Source organism: Elephas maximus, chromosome 3 (genome assembly GCF_024166365.1).
Source record: "Elephas maximus indicus isolate mEleMax1 chromosome 3, mEleMax1 primary haplotype, whole genome shotgun sequence".
NCBI lineage: Eukaryota > Metazoa > Chordata > Mammalia > Proboscidea > Elephantidae > Elephas > Elephas maximus.
This window is the reverse complement of record NC_064821.1, coordinates 54470765-54491440: the sequence shown is the minus strand read 5'-3', so window position 1 is coordinate 54491440 and position 20676 is coordinate 54470765. Positions and strand designations below refer to the sequence as shown.

General features: G+C 50.0%; 1 protein-coding gene across 3 annotated transcripts in view; it reads right to left on the bottom strand.

Annotated features, from left to right (window-relative positions):
* Positions 1-20676, bottom strand: part of KAZN (kazrin, periplakin interacting protein) — a 580804-nt gene that overhangs the window by 184154 nt on the left and 375974 nt on the right. The window contains exon 1 of one of the 3 annotated variants that reach the window (XM_049877976.1): positions 9930-10405. The exons of the other annotated variants lie outside the window; for them this stretch is intronic. Coding sequence (XP_049733933.1) covers positions 9930-10137 — 208 coding nt within the window. The 5' untranslated portion in view covers positions 10138-10405. Of the gene's footprint in view, positions 1-9929; positions 10406-20676 lie in introns of those variants that run through there. 3 annotated transcript variants of the gene reach the window in all.

Sequence of the window (20676 nt, the reverse complement as noted above, 5' to 3'; positions counted from 1 at the left end):
CTGCCTAGCAGCCCTGGGGCACTGTCAGCTGACTAATGAAACCACAGGGAAATAGCAGTCCTCTTGGGGAAGGCAGCATGGCAGCCTGGAACGGACCCTCACTACAATCTGCATAACCTCTTTAGACTGCCACTGTCTCACTCACCTGTAAGACAGCCAGCTGCCTCATGGGTAGGGAAGAAGCAACAGGTATGCATGTCACAAAGCACCTGGCTCCTGGCTGGCCCTCAGTAAATGATTCCTCATTATTAACAGGACCTTACATGAGCTGGAATGGACTCAGTGGCAACTGTTTTCGTTTTTACTGAACTAAAGGTTGGAGGTTCAAGTCCACCCAGAGGCACCTCAGAAGAAAGGCCTGGCAATCAGCTTCCAAAAAAGTCAGTCACTGAAAACCCTGAGCAGTTCAAACCCACCTTAGCGGTCCCTTGGAAAACAGATCCAGCAATCTGCTTCTGAAAGGTCACAGCCTGGAAACTCTATGGAGCACAGCTCTAGTCTGACACTCACGGGGTCACCATGAGTCAGAACTGACTCCACGGCAGCTAACGACAACGACAACCGGACTAAAATACTCATTCTGGCCTGCCTGGGCACACAGACCTTCAAAGTCAGGTGTGCACATCTGAGCCTGGAGGCGAGGGAGGTAAAGCATCCAGGAAACAGCAGCTGTTGTTTTTACTTCTCTTCAAGCTCCCCGTGAGAGGTTTCTGATGCCTCTGTACAATTAAAAGGCACTGCACACACTCAATGACTCCGATAAAGTTACAGCCCAAACTCGCTGGGAGCCTGAGCCAGCCTCCAAATCCAGCAGCAACAAAAGACGAGGCTGCTGGCACCTGTCGATCAGCCGCCAGGTGCTTGGGTGGTCGCCAAAGCCCAGCACATATACCCATACACTAAGGGCTGGCCGCCACCCTAAATCCGCCAGCTCCTCTTCTCCCCGGTCCAACCTTGGCATCGCCCAGTTCAGAGCTAGGACACAGGTAGGACTAACACCTACCTGTCACACCCCTCTGGCTGTTAATTTCTTCCAAATTTGGAGCTGCTGTAGCACCTGATGGACTGATGCCACTTGGCAAGGGCTCTGGGCAATTGCTACCACCTGCGTTCTTGAACTGGCCTCTCTTGAAGGCATCCAAGCAGCAAAGGAGAGAGAGCCTGAAGTCCCCACCTCCATGGTGGCTGTCACAGGGGACACAGATGGGGTGTTGCTTATGACTAGGAGACCATTCTGACTTCTCCTCTCTGAGAGAGGCACTCATCTGGCACGCTCAACACTGAACACATTTGTAGAGAGTAAATTCATAAAAAATAACTACAAGCGCGCGCGCAATGACAATTTACAGCCCTGGCGTGCCATTCTCTGTGGAGCGTTTTAGCCCTTGGTGACTCACAGCAAACACAGGCTCCCAAGGCAATGGCTCTGGCCGGCTTTAATGACACGTTGGCTGTGCTCATGCGCTGGGGCTACAATATGTGTACACACAAATGCACTGAATTTCCCACTTTTGTCAACAGGCTGAGTTATCCATTAAAAGGTAGCTACTTTTTACTCTGGGGCTGGGAAACCCTGGTGGTGTAGCGGTTAAGTGCTATGGCTGCTAACCAGAAGGTCTGCGGTTTGAACCTACCAGGCATTCCTTGGTAACTCTATGGGGCAGTTCTACTTTGGTCACTATGAGCTGGAATCGACTCAGTGGGTTTGGGTTTTGGGGTTACTCTAGGGCCAAAAAAAACCCCCAAACCCATTGCCATTGAGTTGATTCTGACTCATAGTGACCCTATAGGACAGAGTAGAACTGTGCCATACAGTAAAACCTGTGAGAGGCAGAACTCGATGGAACTGCCTTGTTTTTCCCCGTCTTGAAAGTTTTCCGTCTTTGACAGGGTGCAGCTTACCACTTTTCTATCACTATTAGTGGCAAATATTTAAGTTTTCCTTCTCTGATGGGTTTCCGCTTTACATGGGTTTTAGCTTTCACAGGTGTTACTGTGTTACAAGGAACCCTGGTGGAGGAGTGGCTAAGTGCTCCCGTGCTAACCGAAAGGCCTGCAGTTCAAACCCACCAGCTGCTCCCACGGAGAAAGATGTGGCAGTCTGCTTCCATAAAGATTTATAGTCTTGGAAACCCTATGGGGGCAGTTCTACTCTGTCCTATAGGGTTGCTGTGAGTCAGAATTGATTCGATGGCAATGTTTTTATTTTACTGTATCACAAAGAATATAGAGTGGGTAATGACCATTATGCAAATTTCCTGATGATTCAGAAGCCCAAATAAGCACCTAGCAGTCTTTTAGAGTCACCTCTTTAAAGATCAAATCTCAATATTCTGAACTTCAAATAGACACGTGTGTGTGCATGTGTATATACACATACACAGTCATTCCTTGGTGTCCTCAGGTTCCAGGACCCCCGCAGATGCTGAAATCCAGACACTCAACTCCCTTATATAAAATGGCATAGTATTTGCGTATAACCTCCACACATCCTCCAAGTAAACCATGCCTGTTGCCGTCGAGTCAATTCTGACTCGTAGCGACCATATAGGACAGGGTAGAACTGCCCCATAGGGTTTCCAAGGAGCACCTGGTGGATTCGAACTGCTGGCCTTTTGGTTAGCAGCCAGACACTTAACCACTCTGCCACCAGGATTTCCAAAGTATACTTGAAATCATCTCTAGAGTCACTTGATGGAACTGACTTGATGGCAACGGTTGTTTTGTTTTGTTTCTAATACAATGTAAATGCTACATAAATAGTTGTTATATTGTTTCGGGAATAATGCAAGAAAAAAAGTCTGTACATGTACAATGCTCACGCGAGTGCCAGAGAGGGAATGAGGATCTGTGGAATGGCGGGAGGCTACGGCAGGGGGTGCCTACACATCACTTCATTCGTGTGGATCCAGTGTAGCACTCGATGCGTGGCAAATACAAATTCTCCTTTTTGGAACTTTCTTCCACCTCCCCTCCTCCTCCAGAATATTTTCGGTCTGCAGTTTGGCTGAACCTGTGGATACAGAGGGCCAACTGTGGGTGCATGTGTGTGTGTGTTGTGTGCACACCCCATGTGTGTCAGAGTAGGACTACGCGCCACAGGGATTTCAATGGCTATTGGCTGATTTTTCAGAAGTAGATCTCCAGGCCTTTTTTCCAAGGTGCCTCTGGGTGGACTTGAACTGTCAACCTTTTGGTTAGGAGCCGAGCACGTTAACTGTTTGAACCACCCAGGGATTGTGTGTGTATATATATATATATATAAAACTGTTAGTTGCCATGGCATCAATCCTGACTCATGGTGACCCCACGTGTTACAGAGAAGTACTCCATGGGGTTTTATTTTATATATTGAATTCTTGAGTTCTAAAATGGGAATTTCCCTTCCCCCTTCGGGTCACAGATACCATTAGGTTCCATGGGTATGAAGGATGCTAACCATACAGATTTCTGTCCCATCTTCCCAACAACTCTGAGGTAATATGATACCCATTTTATAGATGGGTAAACCAAGGCTTGGGAAGCTAAATACCTTGCTTGGGGGACGCACAGCTGGTAAGCAGCATGGCTGGGGAATTCAAACCAGGGTGTGTGTTTAGTTCCAAAGCTGGTAGCTGGAACCCAGCACAGTGTGCCACCACCCTCCCTGGCAGAAGGCAAGCTCAGCCCATGTCACTGAACGGCCACACCAGTGGAGGGTCACAGGTGGAGACATCCCTGGGGAGTGAATCTGAATCTTTATAAGGGCAGTGGCTCTCATTCCTGACCCTCCAAGAGGACCAAGGCCCCAAATACCTGGTCCTGCCTGGGGAGCGGAACGATGTTCACACTAAACTCACCCATGGTACTAGCAGGAGGCTTTCTGAACGCATCCTAGAGTCCAACGAGGAGACTGAATCTCATTTCCCTGCCCGAAGTCCTTTCCAGAAAGGATAACAGAAAGCTGACCTACTGCTGAAACTACTAAAGGCACAAAGATAAGCAAATGCTTGGGTTGCTTAAAACAAGCAATGTCAAGGACAGGACAAAACTTTTTTTTTTTTTTTAAAGGATAAAAATGGAAAGAAAAAAACAGACCTGAAACTTAATGTGGGTCTACCTTCAAAGCCACACTGCTTTGGGGTCTACAATCTGGCGAAATTCTCGGCTGTGACACCTACTAGCTGTGTGACCTTGGGCAAGTTACTAAACCTTTCTGAAGGCCAGTTTCTTCACCTGTGAATGGGAATAAAGATTGCACCTTCCCCTAGGGCTGCTGGGAGGACTGAATAAGACAAAGCCTGGAGTTTAATTAGCACCTCGGGAGAGCACAGTGCTGGGAGCCATGTAAACAAAGATACATAACAGCAGTCCCGGTCCCTGTCCTTGTGTTCCACGGGGTGGGTAGGGGGGGACAGGAAGAGACAAGTGGGAGGTGTGAAGATAAGGTCCTGTAGCTTTTTAAGCTGGGGATTAAGAGAAAAGTTTAATGGGGCAATGGTATCTGAACTGGACCTGGGAATCCGGACGGGCTTCAGATATGGACAGATATAGCACCTACAAAGAGACTAATAACCCACCAACTTTTTAAAAAAATGACTCGGTTAGCTTAGCTGACTGACAATACTCTCTTGCCTTAGGGATTCAGCAGCCCACTTCGTATTCTCTCTCTGACCACCCTATCTAAATAGCACCCCCTTTCTATCACTCTGGAATCCCTGGATGGTGCAAATGGTTAACATGCTACTAGCCAAAAGGTTGGGGGTTCAAGTCCACCCAGAGGCACCTTGGAAGAAAGCCCTCTCCTGGTGGTCTACTTCTGAAAAATCAGCCATTGAAAACCCTATGGAGCTCAATTGTACTCTGACACACATGGTGTCACTGGGAGTCTGAATTGACTCAATGACAACTGGTTTTACTGGTTCCAATTACCAGGCTTTATTTTTCTTTTTAGCCCTTACTACCCCCTGACACCTCCTGTGAATATTTTCTTACTGAAAATCTCCACCCACAGAATATAAACTCCATGGAAACAAAGGCCACAGTGGTGCAGTGGTTAAGTGTTCGGCTGCTAACTAAAAGGTTGGTGGTTGGAACCCACCAGCCACTCCGCAGGAGAAAGATGTGGCAGTCTGCTCCCATAAAGGTTTATAGCCTTAGGAACCCTCCGGGGCAGTTCTACCCTGTCCTATAGGGTCACTACGAGTTGAAATCTTCATTTGCTGCTACAGTAAGACCTGTGAAAGCCAGAACCTGTGCAAGGTGGAAAGCTGTCAGAGAAGGAAAGCTTAAATATTTTCCACTAAAACAAGCAATAGAAAAATGGTAAGATTGCACCCTGTCAAAGGCAGAAAACTTGTGAGACCCAGAAAAACAAGGCAGTCCCATCAACTTCCAGCTCTCACTGTATATCCCAGGCAGCAACAACCGTGCCTGGCCTGAGTAAACCAAACTCAAACCTGTTGCTGTCAAGTCGATTCTGACTCATACGACCCTATAGAACAGAGGAGAGCTGGCCCGTGGAGTTTCCAAGGCTGTAAATCTTTACAGAAGCAGACTGCCACATCTTTCTCCCACAGGGCGGCTGGGGGTTCGAAACGCCAAGCTTTCAGTTAGCAGCTGAGCTCTTAACCACTGGCCCACCAAGGCTCTTTCTGGCCTGAGGAGATGCTCAATAAATGTGACTGAATGGATGGACAACCAAAGATGGAAGAACTCAATTCACATCCTCTACCTAAGAACCATCAGTGAGCAGCCTGGTTCACTCTGTGGCCAGCCCTGGAATGATCTGCCCTCAGACGGGGCTATTCTCGCCGAGCCAACAGGGAAACTGAGTTATGGAGCATCTCAAGGTCAAACAAATTTGGAGTAGAACCAGTTGCAGACTGCACAAGCATCCAATTTCCATTATCTCCTCCTCCAGTCCCTGCCCCGCCAGCCCCTCCCCCTATTTGGGTCCGTGCACAAACACCGGTAATCTCTCCAGTCATCCCACCCTGTGTACTGGGTTGGATAGTGCCCCCCCCCCCCCAAATTCATGCCCACCTGGAACCTGTGAACATGACCTCACTCCTAAACAGGGTCTTTGTAGATGTAATCAAGTTAAGATGAGGTCATACTGGATTAGGGTAGGCCCTACCTCCACCATGACTGGTGCCCTTAAAGAAGAGGGAAATTTGGGCACAGAAACACAGACACACAGGGAGAAGCCATGTGATCACAGAGGCAGAGAGCGGAGTGACACATGTACACGCCAAGGAACGCCAAGGATTGCCGGCAACCACCAAAGCTGGGAGAAGCTGGGAAGGATTCTTTCCTAGAGCCTTCGGAAGGAGCGTGGCCCTGCCAACACCTTGATTTTTGACTTCTAGCCACGGGAGCTAAGAGAATAAACTCCTGTTGTTTTAAGTCACCTAGTCTGTGACACTTTGTTATGGCAGGCATAGGCAACGAAGACACCCTAAAGCCAGAGCTGTCGTGACAAGTGACACCGAAAAACCCATCACCCTGCTGATCTCAAGATACTCTCTGTGAGCAAGGGCTCACATCCAAGGTCTACATCCCACCAGACCAGGGCTCCCCGTCCCTTTCAAATTTCCCACACCTCTGAAAGTCATTTCCAGGACTCCCTTATTCATTCAGCAGGTCACTTCTTTTTGCTCCTTAAAACTGAGCACCACAGTCAGCTTGGGACCCAAGTGCTGAGATTCTGGGGTAATTCACCTCACAGCCTGGCTCAAATATTTATTTCAACTTGAGTTCTAAGCCAGAGGCGTTCCCATTCACCTCCCAGAAGAAAACCTCTCCTAGCAGTCATGGAAGGAGCCCTGGTGGTTCGGTGGTTAAGCACTCAGCTGATAACCAAAAGTTTGGTGGTTCGAACTCACCAGCCACTCTGCAGGACAAAGATGTGGCAGTCTGCTTCCATAAAAATTTACAGTCTTAGAAACCCCATGGGGCAGTTCTACTGTCTGAACGGGTTGCTATGAGTCAGAATCAACTCAACAGCAGTGGGTTTTAGTTTTAGCAGGTATGGGTGGCACAAATAGTTAACCTCTCAACACTAGACAAAAGGTTGGTGGTTCAAACTTGCCCAGAGGCACCTTAGGAGACAGGTCTGGCTATCTGCTTCGCAAAAGTCACAGCCTTGAAAACACCATGGAGCAGGTCTACTCTGCACACATGGGTTCGTCATGAGCCAAATGGCAACTAACAACAACAAACAGTCAGCGGTTTGATACACCATTGCCAGGACAGGTTGTCCTCAATGCCTGGCCTTTACGGAAGTTCTCAGAAACTGCATGTGGCCTTTAAGAACAAGGGACCACAAGTGGGTGAAGGGTGGTGGGGTGGAGAGTACTCAAACCTTTCTGGTTTTGCTTCTATTTCATACCAGTGATGCCATCTGTAAATCAGGAAGTAAGATCTCTAATGCTCTCTGCCCTAAAGGGACATACCATGAGGGTCACCAGAATAACAACCACCTGACCTCAGTGGTAGTCTTTCTGGGATATATCCTGTCCTTAGGACATTGTTATTATGAACACAGAAATGGAGTCTATACAGACACAAAGTAATCAGATGTATCTCCACCCAGCCATCTTACATACATGTTTACATAATAACAATTTTCACTGACTCTACCTTGTGGAATGCTTAAGTATTTTACAGACAAGACAAAAGTCATCTTGACATAGTTTATGAGGGTGGAGATGGGACAGATAGCAGCACATCCTAACGGGAAATTGAATCAATGGGGCACTGACGGGTTACCCAACAAGTGCATAATGTTGGAAAAAATTCACAACTAACATTCATTAAGCATTTACTATGAACTAACAAAAAAAATAAATAACCCGTTGCTGTCAAGTCAATTCCAACCCATAACAACCCTATAGGACAGATGTAGAACTGCACCACAGGGTGTCCAAGGAGCAGCTAGTGGATTGAAACTGTGACCTTTTGGCTAGCTGCTGAGCTCTTAACCACTGCGCCACCAGGGTGTTAAAAGATCAAACTGTTAGCTACTACTATTCAACTTTACAGACAGGTAAACTGAGTCTCAAAAAGATCAAGCAATTTGCCCAGGCCCTCCCATCTGCTTACTCTTTGCATCTATGCTATTGTATACCAAGCTGTATTGGCTGTAACTGCTCAGTGCAAATGGGGTGAAGGTGGTGTGTCAGTGGGCTGTTTGTCAAGAGGCACTTGGCTTCAGCAATTGTGGACACAAACTCGAGACACATGGCCTGACAAAGACCCAAAATTCCCGAGCAAGAGCAAAGTTCCTTGCTGTACCTTTGGGGACCTATAAGGGTCCTCCACCAGGTTGGGCCTGTCTCTAACAGGCAGAGCCCCAGTCTGAGGATCCAGGAGCTCAAGCTCCCTCCAGGGCTCAGCATCTTTCTCCTAGAGCCTTGGTAGCCCAAGACATCAGTTAGTCCAAGATGCCAACCTCAGCGGCTCTGCTAATCAGAGTCTACTGGTAGGAGGTTGATCAGCTACCCAGGCCCAGTCCCAATGGACAGAACCACACCCCAGGGTTCTGTCTGCTAGGGAGATCAACACAGGCAGGGTGGAATCTATTAGCTTCTTCTCACAGAATCAAAATAATTATTAGGTAAATAAGTCCGGGTATTCCCCAAATGATGAGCTTGCTGCCTGCCTGGGCATTCTGGTGTTTAGGCTTTGGATTTGGGCAGACACAATTTGGAATTCCAGTACCATGGCCTCAGGGCTATAAGACCTTGGGCGAGTTGCTTAATCTCCAGATACCTTCTGTCTTCATCAGCATGGAGATAACACAGCCTCACCCCAAGGGTTGTGATAAGAATTTAAAAACACACTGTCACACAATAGGTGTTCCAACCAAAACTCACTGCCTTAGAGTGAATGCTGGCTCGTACAGACCCTATAGGCCAGAGTAGAACTGCGCTCATAGAGTTTCCAAGGCTGTAAATCTTTATGGAAGCAGACTGTCACATCTTTCTCCCTGGGAGCAGCTGGTGGGTTTGAACTGCCGACCTTTCCGTTAGCAGCCGAGTGCTTAACCACTGCACCAAGAGGCGTTCAGTAAGTAATAAATAATCATGTTGCCCCTCTCCTCATTTCTCCTGGAAAAAGGTATCCAGAGCTTCAAACCTTGATGATGACAGACCCTTCCAACAAAAGCCCTTGCTCTCGATATAAGTTTCTTCCTACCTGGAGTCAAGCCGATCCAGGGGTCCCTGAGGGCCCCTTCATCACCTAACTTGTGGAGTTAAGACAGCTGAGACGGGAACAAGATGGAATGGGTGCACCCTGGTTTTAATCCTAAAACGCTGTTCTCCGCTTGGGGCGGATTAGCCAACCATTCGCAATTAGATCAGTGTCTGCGCCGCTGCAATTTCTCTCTCTGCATTACCCGGGGTTCAAGCGTATGGGAAACGCAGCAATCTCTCTGCTCCTAGCAAATACGAGTTAAGTAGTGTTCCCTCGAAGGGGCAGCAGTAAAAGGGTGCACTCCTCGGCACTTTTTACGGCTGCCAGATGGGCTACAGGTTTGGGCACAGAGGGCCGTCCCAACTTCGCTCTGGGCTGGCCCTTTTCCCACGCTTCCGAAAACATGCGCGGGGACAAGCCCGGAGCTGGGTCTCCAGGCGCTGCCCGATCGCACGGCTCCGAAAGGCGTGGCCTTGACCTTCCCCAGCAACCCTCTCCGCCTGGTCCAGGAGCCCGACAGCCCGTAGCCCCGAGCCTCCTGCCCCGCCTTCACTGGTGAAGAACTAACTCTGCGTCTCCCGTGTCCCCCTTCCCCCCTCGGCCCCCGACCGCGCTCGGCGCTCGGAGCGTGGCGATAACTTTGCCACCAGCGCCTTCCCGAGTCCCGGCCGGGAGCGCCCTCGCGCGCCCAGCTCGGGCGATTCCCCGGGCCTGTGGCCGAGCCGCCTTCCCCGCCCGCGCACACCTACCCGGCTGGCTGCAGTCGCCATCGGCTGGAATGGAGGGCGCCCCAGCGCGGGGCCGATCGCCGAGCCCCGCCGCGTCCGTACACGGCGCGCAGGCTGTGGGCCCCGGAGGGCGCTCGGGCCCGGCCCCGGCCCCGCAACAAGGCGCCGGGTCGCCTTGCGTCGCGAGGTGCCGCACGCGCTCCCAGGTGCCCGAATCGGCCGCCCGCATGCCGCGAGCCCGGGGGCCGCTGGCCGCGGCAGGGAGGCGGGCGGGCGCGGGCCCGCGGGGGGCTCCGACAAGGGGCCCCGGGCTCACAGTTCCCGGGGCCGCCGCCGCATTGGAGTGCAGCGGAGCGCGCCCCCCGCTGTCCCCCCGGCCGCCAGCGCGCGCCGGCCCCGGGCTCTCAGTCCAGCCGGACGCCGGGCGGTCCACGGCCGCGGCGCGCGAGGAATTCGGCCGCGGAGCCTCTCACGTGGGAACGGCTCTCACTCTGCGGCTCCTCCTCCAGCTCCTTCCGGGCAGGCGAGGGCCGGCCGCTCGCCCCACCTCCGCCCCGCCCCCGGCCCCGCCCCTCCGTGGCGCCCAGACTCGCTGGAATGCCTTGGGGAGTGCCTTGTGACCCTATTTGCCCCTGTCCCCCGGCCACTCGGTGCGTGCCCAAAATGGTCATTCCTGGAGAAACTGAGGGTCAGAAAGAAAGAGGGCCAGTACACAGGGTCTGGAAGTGGCAGAGTCTGGACTTGCACCCAGGTCTTAGCCTCAAGAGGATGGCCCTGCCTGGCACGTCATTTTCACACGTCTCTCCTGTCTTCTGATACCCTTGTGACAGCCTTGCTAAAGAGCTGAAGTCCCAACAACTGGCCTGGAGAGGGCAGAAAGAGGGAGTGGGGAGGGGGTGAGAGACCTGGGACATTTCCTTCACTTACCTTTCCTTGTGTGGCCAGCCGTTCTTTAACTGAATATAACACGGAGTCGATTTGCTGCTATGCCAGTCGGGAACAGAACCTCTATGTCCATACCCATGAGGAGGCTGTGATCTAGTGGGTGGCCCTGTGACTTCACCTCAACCTCCCCAAGCCTCAATTTCCCCATCTATAAAATGGAGCATGCCTGTCCTGTCATCAACCTGCTTATAAACTGCCTACCATGGCAGAGATGTGGCGGGGAGGCTATTGCCAGGGGAGGTTACGGGCCTGGACCCCGGGAGTGGGCTGGGGCCACTTACCAGGCTGGCCAAGCCCTGGAGGAGATGGGCATCCAGGCGGGTCTGTAAATCAGAACCTGCCCTGGAATGGGTGCTCCCGCGGCTGGCGGCATGCACTGTAAAGTGAGTTTGCTGCCCTGAGCCCCCTTTGATCTGTGGATTATGATGCTCTTTAAAAGGACTAATTATCTCCTCCCGGCAGCCCCAGGAGGGAGGTCCAGTTTCCCCCAGTGCAGACACAGGGGAGCCCAGGCTGCACAGCCAGGTGGGGAGTCACAGACACTCACCCCAGCACCCCCTGCCAGGCAGCACTCGCCCGGACCCTGCCCGGGCCTGGCTCTGTAATCTGTCGCCCCCAGCAGTCCAAGCCTGAGCTGTGGGTTTTCTAGGTTGCTGACATATGATGTCCCAACGAGCTGTGGGAACCCAATTTTTCCCCACGTCTCTAAATCATGTTCCTGCCTGTAAGCAAACAGCCCTGGCTTTCAGCAACCACTGTGGCCTAGCCACCATCCATTGTGGCCTTTCCAGTGTCTGCCCCTCACATACTAATGACTAGGCAACTGACCCAGCTGCAGAGGTCCAAAGGGCAAGACATGATGAGCCCCCAGCTTCCTCAGACCCTCTACCCTGTCCAATCTGGGACCCCCAGCTGTTTTGTGAAGGGCAGACAGGCATGCCAAATGCTGATGGTAGTGGAAGAAATCTATCCATGGGGTTAGAGACCCACTTGGGGAAGGAAACTGACTCCACACCAAGCGACTAGAGAGAAAAAAAAAGAGAGAAGACTCCCCCAATTCCTTTGTCTTCGCTGAGATAAGAAACAGACCAGAATAAAAGAAAGATCACTTGGAGCCCCCACGGGTGAAGCTGAGAATGTCCCTGCTGGACCCTGAACCCTAGAGATGTCTGGCCCAGGGGTCTGTCTCAGGTGCCTTCAGGGATCTGCCCAGGGACATGAGCGAGTGAAATAGGCTGTGCAGGGACTTGCTGTGGTTTGTTTCATAAGGGCATTTAAGTTGATTCTTTTAACTTAGACACGCTTTGCATACTAAACACATAGGAAGGCTCTTTGCTTCCACAAAGAAATCTACTCTTTCCTGTATTTCATGAAGTACCTGGAACTCTTGGTCAACCAAAGAAAATAGAAAATTTCCCAGTTTTGATTAACACATGCACTTTCCTCATAACTCCACGAGAAGAAAAACAATGGCACAAGTATGAATATGCAGCATTTGTCACTTGGATTCAGTGCCAGGGAGACATTAGGGAATGGTGGGGACTGTGGCAAACAAGAGGCCACCAACGCCTGTAGAGTGGAATAGATTTTTACCATGCAGGAATGTGAAACTTATGTTATCAAATGTTCTGATTTCATTTTTCTAGAGATACAGGAAATATGGATTTATATGTGAAGGCTTCTAAATTTGAAATGTTGGCAATTCTTAAAAAAAAAAAAAAAAAAAAAGAATTGCCACTAGCTGCCCTCATTGGTCCCCTCTGCAACCTCTCAGAAGTCTGCACACGCTTCCTGGTTACATTTCAATTATACAGGCTGTTTCAGCCCCGGGGGATTTCCGCTGCTCTCCTTACTCAGCGAAGTTTGGCACTGGCTATGTGTGTGTGTGTGTGTGTGTGTGTGTGTGTGTGTGTGATTGCCACACTCAGGACCACACTGTCAGCTCTCTGGGGGTTCCCAGATTGCCGAGGCCTCCTGCAGTCAGCTTCAGCCCCTCACATCTCTGCTAGCAGGTGAGCCTCTGGTGGCAGTAGTGTCACCTACAGTCTTCCAGGCAACCATCTGCCTTGGGTGGGGAGACATTTCTTGCTTGAGGTATGTTTCTCATTAAGAGGGCTCAGGAGACGTGTCTGCTCAGAAGCCAAGGAGGGACAGACCATTTTCTGTCCTGAGAGGCTTGGGCAGGTTCTACACAAAGGACAGCTCAAGGGTGGGTTTTCTTGGAGTCTCCAGGACAGGGCCAGCTTTTGGGTGTGTGACCTGTTCAGTCACACGGCCCCACGCTTGGTTTAAGGCTCTGCTGTCATTGTCTTGAATTACTTAATTATTTTTGAACAAGAGGCCCCACATTTCATTTTGCATTGAGCCCTCCAAGTTATATAGTTGGTCCTGCTCCGGGAAGCCCTTCCCAGCCTCTCTGAGGACTGCTGGGAATGGATGCTGGAGACAGCTGGGCCTGGGATTTGGCTCACTCTGTCCTTCTCCAGGGCAAGCTTTGTTCAGCCTCTGCAGGGCAGCAGGAAGGGAGGGTTGGGGTGGGGAAAGGAGGCAGGAACCCTCTTCATCCAGTCCTCCAGGCGACTCATTAAAGAGCAGAGGCAGAGTGGGAATTTAGGGGGAAGCAGACAGGCCCTGGCCAGGGAATGGGCAGGCTGCTCTGGTTCCAAGCCTTGAGGCCAGACGGTGTCCCCATGACCCTGACCTCAGACTGACAGGGCGCCACCAGAGAAAACACAAAGGAGGCTGCAGACAGGGATGCAAGGGGTCGGTGTAGTCCCTACTCCCCATCTCCTCTGGTTCCCAGGGCAACTTCCTTTAGATCACAGGAAAAAAACCACAAGAGATACATTTGGCTTAAGGAGGAAAACCAGAAGCAATGTATCAGGAGACCCTACTATATTTGACATCTGCTTGAAGTGGCTAAGAGCTCAGCTACTAACTGAAAGGTCAGCAGTTCAAATTCACCAGCTGCTCTTGGAAACCCTATGGGTCAGTTCTCCTCTGTCCTATAGGGTCACTATGAGTCGGAATCAACTTGAAAGCAATGGGCTTTTTTGAAGTTGAATACTTGAGCCCATTGGAGGTTTTTAGGTACGTTTTTTTCTTGGCTGTGTTTTCAGTATTTGTAGAAGACCTTTCACTGCGATCTGGCCAACAAGTTACTGTCCATTTTCTAACACCTCCGGGAAAGACAAGGTGGCACCTCTCGATTCCCGATTCCAGTTTTGTCTATAACAACCGCATGGACCCCCTCCAACACTTTCTGGATTGTCTGGAGACCTCAGCTGCGATGCCAGCTCTCCCCAGCTCGTGTGTGACCCTGGCAAAGAGGCTTTCGGTCTCTGAGTCTAAATATCCTTACCTGCAAAAGCAAAATGATGGGCTGGTTTAGAGGGTGCGAGGAGGGTTTTCTAGCTCTGACTCTCTATGACTGAGTCAGTCTTTTTTATGCCTCCTCGTGGTGGTTGTATGGGTATGTTCCCTGTGTGTGTTGCCGGTGATGATAGGAGGTGTATCAGTTACCCCACTGCTGCATAACAAATCACCTCCAAAACTTAGTGACTTAAAGCAACATGCATTTATCATCTCACAGTTTCTGTGGGTCAGGAATTTAGGTGGGTGCACCTTAGCTGGGTGCCTCTGGCTTGGGGTCTCTCACAGGTTGCAATCAAGGTGTCAACCAGGGCTCTAGTCACCTCAAGGCTCAACTCAGGGAGGGCCCCCTTCCAAGCTCACATGTGTGGCTGAGGGCAGGATTTGGTTTCTCATGGGCTGTTGGCTGAGGACAACCTCGATTCCTCACCTTAAGGTCCACTCACAACATGGCAGCTTGCTTCCTCTAGAGTGAGGGCTCTGAGAGAGAAAGAGCAAGAGCGAGAGCTGTGTGTTCAAAACAGAAACTATAGTCTCTTTGTAACTTCGTCTCGGAAATGGCCTCCCTTCACCTTTTCCATATTCTATTCATTATAAGTGAGTTAGTAGGTGCCACCCACACTCGAGGGGACATGCAGGTGTGAATACCAGGAGGCAGGATCACCGTGGCCATCTTGGAAGCTGCCCACCACAGGATGTTGGGGACACAGTCTCGAGAGCCAGAGGCCTAAAGTCAAATCCTGGCTTTCACACTCACTGGCATCCCTTCCCTTGGACACACGATTTCACCTCTCAGTAACTACCTTGTAGGGCTGTGAGTGAGGTTTCATTGAGACAAGGCATGTGTGGAGCTCTGCCCAGTGCCTGGCTCAGAATAAATTCCTGAAGTATGGGCTTGAAAAGCATTGCCGGAGGAGGCTGGAGTGCCATGCCCATTGCTTTAGGCCAGAAAAGCACTCCGTGATACTTCATTACCTCCATGGAGACCTGCAGCCTTAGTCCACTCCTGGGGACTGCAACGGGAAGCCCTTTGGCAGGCCTGGGCTGCCTCTGTTGCCCAGGCCACCAGCAGGGGTGAGGCTGGTCTCCTCTTCCTCCCTCAGCCATCCCAGTAGGACTCTGGGACCCAGGTGCAGTGGGGAGGATTAGAGTGGGATTTTCCTCCAAACCCACTTAGACCTCTGCCTTGGGGGATGGAGGATTTTACTGAGGTCTGTCCTGCCATCTGTCCTGGGGAGTCTTTCTTGGCTGGAGATTTTTGTGGGCCTGTCAGGGGTGCACTAGTGCCCTTTAATGATCTTCCCAGGGCCCCAAATGACCTGGCGAAGATCCCGATCCCTTCCCGGGGCTTCCAAAGGGCCTACCCTGGAGGCAGAAGCTTAGCCTAGTCCTCGGCAGAGCAGGGCACGAAGGCATTTTTCAGCATGCAGCTGGTTACCTTGTGTCAGGCTATTTCGTGAATCCTAACTTAGCTTCTTAACTGCTATAAAACGATTAAAATCCTTTCTTATGCAGCGACCACATCTCTAAGCCCTTTCTTGGGGTGTTCGCTTCAAGCAGGAAAGTTTCTACAGGATGTCAAAATGTTGCAGCTTATTCAGAATAAAAACAGTAATACCAAAATTGCTACAACTTACAATAAATGGTTTGCACTCCACTACAAACCAAAAGGTTGGCGGTTCCAACCATCCCAGTGACACAGAAGAAAGTCCTGGCAATCTGCTTCCATAAAGATTACAGTCAAGAAAACAGTATGGAGCAGTTCTACTCTGTCACACACGGGGTCACCATGAGTCGGAATAGACTCAACGGCAACGAGTTTTGTTTTTTCCCTTACCTGGCACATTCTAAGAACTTTACATATATTCAGTCATTTAACCCTCCCAACAACTGTAAGTGTACTGTTATTATAATTCCCATTTTAGAGATGAGAAAATAGACAGAGGGGTCAAGGCACTGGCCCACAGTCACACAGCCAGTGAGTGATAGGGGTAGGACTCAAACCATGTAATCTGGCTTCAGGATCCACACTCAGAACCACAGTACCACCTTGCCAACAGTGTTATCATTGAGCACTACAGCCATGGAAGCCCTATGGAGCACAGTTCTACGCTGACACACATGGGGTCGCCATGAGTTGGAATCAGTACCACGACAAATGGTTTTGTTTCTTCACCTTGTTCCAGGAGCTGTGCGTTATAGTTTATTCAAACCTCAAAGCCATCCTATCCCCTGTTCCAGTTGAGAAAACCTGTGTTTAGGGAGATGGAGAAATTTTTCCAAGATGACGAGGCTGGTAAATGCAGCGTTGGGAGTCTATCTCTTAGATGTGAGAAGTGTTCTTTGTTGAAATGGTCCCCACATTGGGGTTACAGAGAATGTCCGCCTGTGGGCAGGGTTGGAATAGTCAACCCACCCTTCTAGAGACTAAACTCAGAAAGACCTTCAGTGAAACAGCAGGTGGGATGGGCCCTCTGCTGCCCCCAGTGGCCACTAGCGGCACTTCACCTCCCCGTCTGGCACCCTCCAAAAGGGTTGGTGGCTCCTGGGAACGGCAAGGTCATGTTAACCATCTCAAGCTGCTTTTAGACCCTGTGTCTCCACTTCCTCTGCATGATTCAAGAGACACAGAGGGCCACAGTCCAGCAAATGCAGCGCTCTGCACGGTACTCCTTACTTAAATATTGCCATTTCATCTTCATCAATTCATAATAGATAAAGCACTCTACATGTTAGTTCATTTTAATTCCCACAACAACTGTGTAAGATAAGCACTATTATTATCCTCACTTTATCAGTGAGGGAACCAAAGTACGGAAAGGTTAAGTAGGTTGCTCAAGGTCACACAGCTAGTAATTGGTAGAGTCTGGGTTCAAACCCAGGTAGTTTTGGCCCCAGAGTCTCTTATCTTAACTATCACACCACGATGATGATGGTTTTATAGCTGAAGAAAAGGATGCCTGGAGAGTTGAAGGGATTTATCCAAGTTCACACAGCTGGTAAGTTTAGACCCAGTACTTCAACCAAGTCTATCTTCATTTCTTCATTCATTGACTCAACAAACACTGATTGTGCACCAACCATGAGCCAGGCCCTGTCCTGGGCTCTGGAGGTAACCATCATGCAGTCTAGCCCACCATGGGCACCTGCAGTGCCAAAGCCTGTGAAGCCAAGAGGAAATACTGGCAATTTCTGCAAAGGAGAAACTATCGTCAGTACTTCTCAGCTCTTCCCTGCCTGCCTTTCCTCTCCCCCACTGAACCAGGAAGGACGTGGATTCATAACTCATACTTTTCTCAACTTCATTTCTACTACATTATCTACCAGGACAGTTCTTACCGTGACATGAAAAAGAAAACTGACCAAACTTGGGGAAAGGAGTCCTGGGTGGTGCAACAGTTAATGCGCTCAGCTGCTAAGAGGTGCCTTGGGAGAATGGCCTGGTGATCTACTTCTGGAAAATCAGTCATTGGAAATCTGTGGAGCACAGTTCTACTCTGGCACATGACGTCACCAGGAGTCGGAACTGACCCAATGGCAAACCTGGGGAGAGGTAGATGTGAAGTGCAGGGTCCAAGGCATGAAGCCCTACACTTTTCTTTGCGTAACTGTCCTTTACTTCTAAGATGTACGATGTTGGGCAGGTCAGGCCACCTTTCTGGGCCTCAGTTTCCCCACCTGTAAATGGAGGTTAGAATAGTTGCCTATCTCCCAAGACTATTCAGTGAGGAACAAAACAAGTGGGAAAGCCCATACAATTACATGCTGACAGACAGACAGACAGTGGGCTTTGGGGCCTGGTTAGCAATGGAATCATTTGTTCATTTGTTTCATTTGATCTATCACTTGGCATCTGCTGTGTGTCCACTCCTGCTCTTGATGCTGCAGGGAGAGGTAACAGGACCCTACAGTGCTTAGGAAACTCACAGAAAAGAGAACTGATAGTGAATTGGATGAAGCCAAAAAGTCCCAGAGAGAGTTGGCAGGTATATGAACTTGACTATAACTCTATGCACCAGAGATGTTTGATCACTGGAACAGTAATGAGCCTCTGCCACCCCCTCCCCAAGGAAAAAAAAAATGAACCCAAAGATCAGGCTAGTGAACTGCTTCGAGATGCTTGCAAGGTGAGCCCTGAGGCCTAGAGATGCTAACCTGGCCTGTCCCTTTAAGACTTAAAGTGCCCATCTGCCCTAGAGAGATTCAGCTACACAGTGGCTACATAAAAGTTCGAACGATGGGGATAACAACCCTGTCTTGGGCCTTTCATGCGATGGTCTCTAAGCTACCTGCAAATAGTAATTAGGCATCCCAACCCTGAAGTGGAGTTTAATTGTTCAAAGACAGGGACGGCTTTTCTGCTTTTGATAGATGAGAAAAACTAAAGTTGAGAGAGGCCCAGACACTTGCCCAGGGGCACACAGCAAATCAGGGATCCAGGGAGACTGGTTTCTGTAAGCCCTTGAGCAGTGGTTTTCAAAGTGTGACCTCTGGACCAAAAACATCAGCCTCACCCCCCAGCATTGATTAGAAATGCAAATTCCCAGGCCCCATCCCAACCCTTTCCAAATCAGAAACTCTGGAGGTGCTGGGGCTCAGCAGTCTGTTTTACCAGCTCCCGAGGGGACACTGATGCTGCTAAAGTTGAGGAAGGGCGGCTAGGTCTCTGTGCCCTTGTAAGTAGAAAGGACTGAGGCAGTGGAGTGGAGCAAGGTCGTTTTCTCAGTGGTTGTGGCGTCACAGTTACATAACAGCCCCTCCTCCATCCTAACAGCTCTCTGCACCCAGAGTCCAAGCTCCAGAGCCCTCCGTTGTCAGAAGGCCACCTGCCTGAACTCCAGGAGACCTGTCCACACACGCCCACAGCTGCTTTCCCTGTAATTATGAGGTTTGCCCGCCTGCCTGCCAGCCCACCATAACTTGGGCATGTTAGCGGAGCGGCTCCAGGCTCTTCCACCTAGAAGTGTGAACCTCTCCTGTCACCACCATGCAGGCAGATTGAGGGGGGGTCGGTGTCTGCGAGGGCCCTCAGCAAGGTCAGCAACAGGCTGACCATGGCCCCAGCTGCCCCAGCGTGGGTTGAGTCCAGAGAAGGTGGCAGAACATTCTGTACTTTGGGCATCAGGAAGTAACCTTGGGGCCTCGACTCTGACTTCTCAGGCAGAAATCTGCCATGGCCCCTAGTCCCAAAGGAACTAATTAGAATTTGTTCTAAATTCTTCTTTTCCCAGAATTGTCCTTTAAATATCTTTGGAACTGGTTTCAGGAGGCAGATTTGTTGAACACATACGTAGGAGGGACTGGCATCTGAAGTTTCTCGTTAAAACAAACAAGCAAAAATGTGTTTTGATAAATGTGAACCGAAGCTACATTTCTTTTTGCTTTAAAGACCTGACCTTTGAAAGCAGAATGTTTCTACAGGTCAGGGACCCAAAGCCCAGTGTGGCCGAGCCAATGCCAACTCAGAGCGACCCTACAGGACAGAATAGAACTGCTGCATACATAGGGTTTCTAAGGATGTAATCTTTATAGAAGCAGATAGCCAGGTCTTTCCTCCAGTGGAGCTGCTGTTGGGTTCGAACCGCTGATCCTTCGGTTAGCAGTCGAGTGCTTAATTAAAGTTCCTTTATCCCAGTGGGGGGATGTGCAGTGATTTCTAGGATGAAGGCGAACCCCACTAGCTGTTGGGTAGGCAAAATCCCAGTTCCTTCAAAAGTTCAAGGCAGGGATGGGGTCTTAAACTTGATCTCTGTCCACAGTGCCAAGCACACAGCAAGCCACATTTGTATTTGTTGATCAGCAGAAAGACCCTCAGTTCTAGCTCAGAGCTCCCCAGTTGCCAGTGTAAGCTTTTTTCCGTGTTCTAGCCTTTTTCTATTTTGCCTAAGAAAAGTGTTCCGTGTCTTAACAAATGAGGACCATGATAACATTTACTGTGGCCCAGCAGATTGATAGGTCCTTTAGAGGTATCATTTAATCCTGATACTGTTATTCTCCCCATTTAAAAGCAGGGTAAACTGAGGGTTAGAGGTATCATTTAATCCCGGTACTGTTATTCTCCCCATTTAAAAGCAGGGTAAACTGAGGGTAAAAGAGGACAGCAGAGGTTTCGAACTGGTAGCCTTGGGGCCATATCTGACCAGTGGAGGTGTTTTCTTTCCCTAGTGCTCTATTAAAAACTATTTTTAAAAAACTGGTTGTGAACATTTTAATAATCAGGATAATTTCCCTCAAAAAACTCAGATTTTTAGCTTTTTGTTTTAAAAAGCAGAAAGTCTGGTAATATCGCACCCACATTTCATCCCATGTGGTAACAGTGCACCTCCCATCCTCCCAGCCCCTGCAGGCCTTGGTACTGCCTATTGTCTTACCCCTGGCTACCTCACTCACGTTGCCAACCTGTCTGGCTGCTCCAGGCATTGTTCACAATTCCTGGTCCTAGGCCATAATT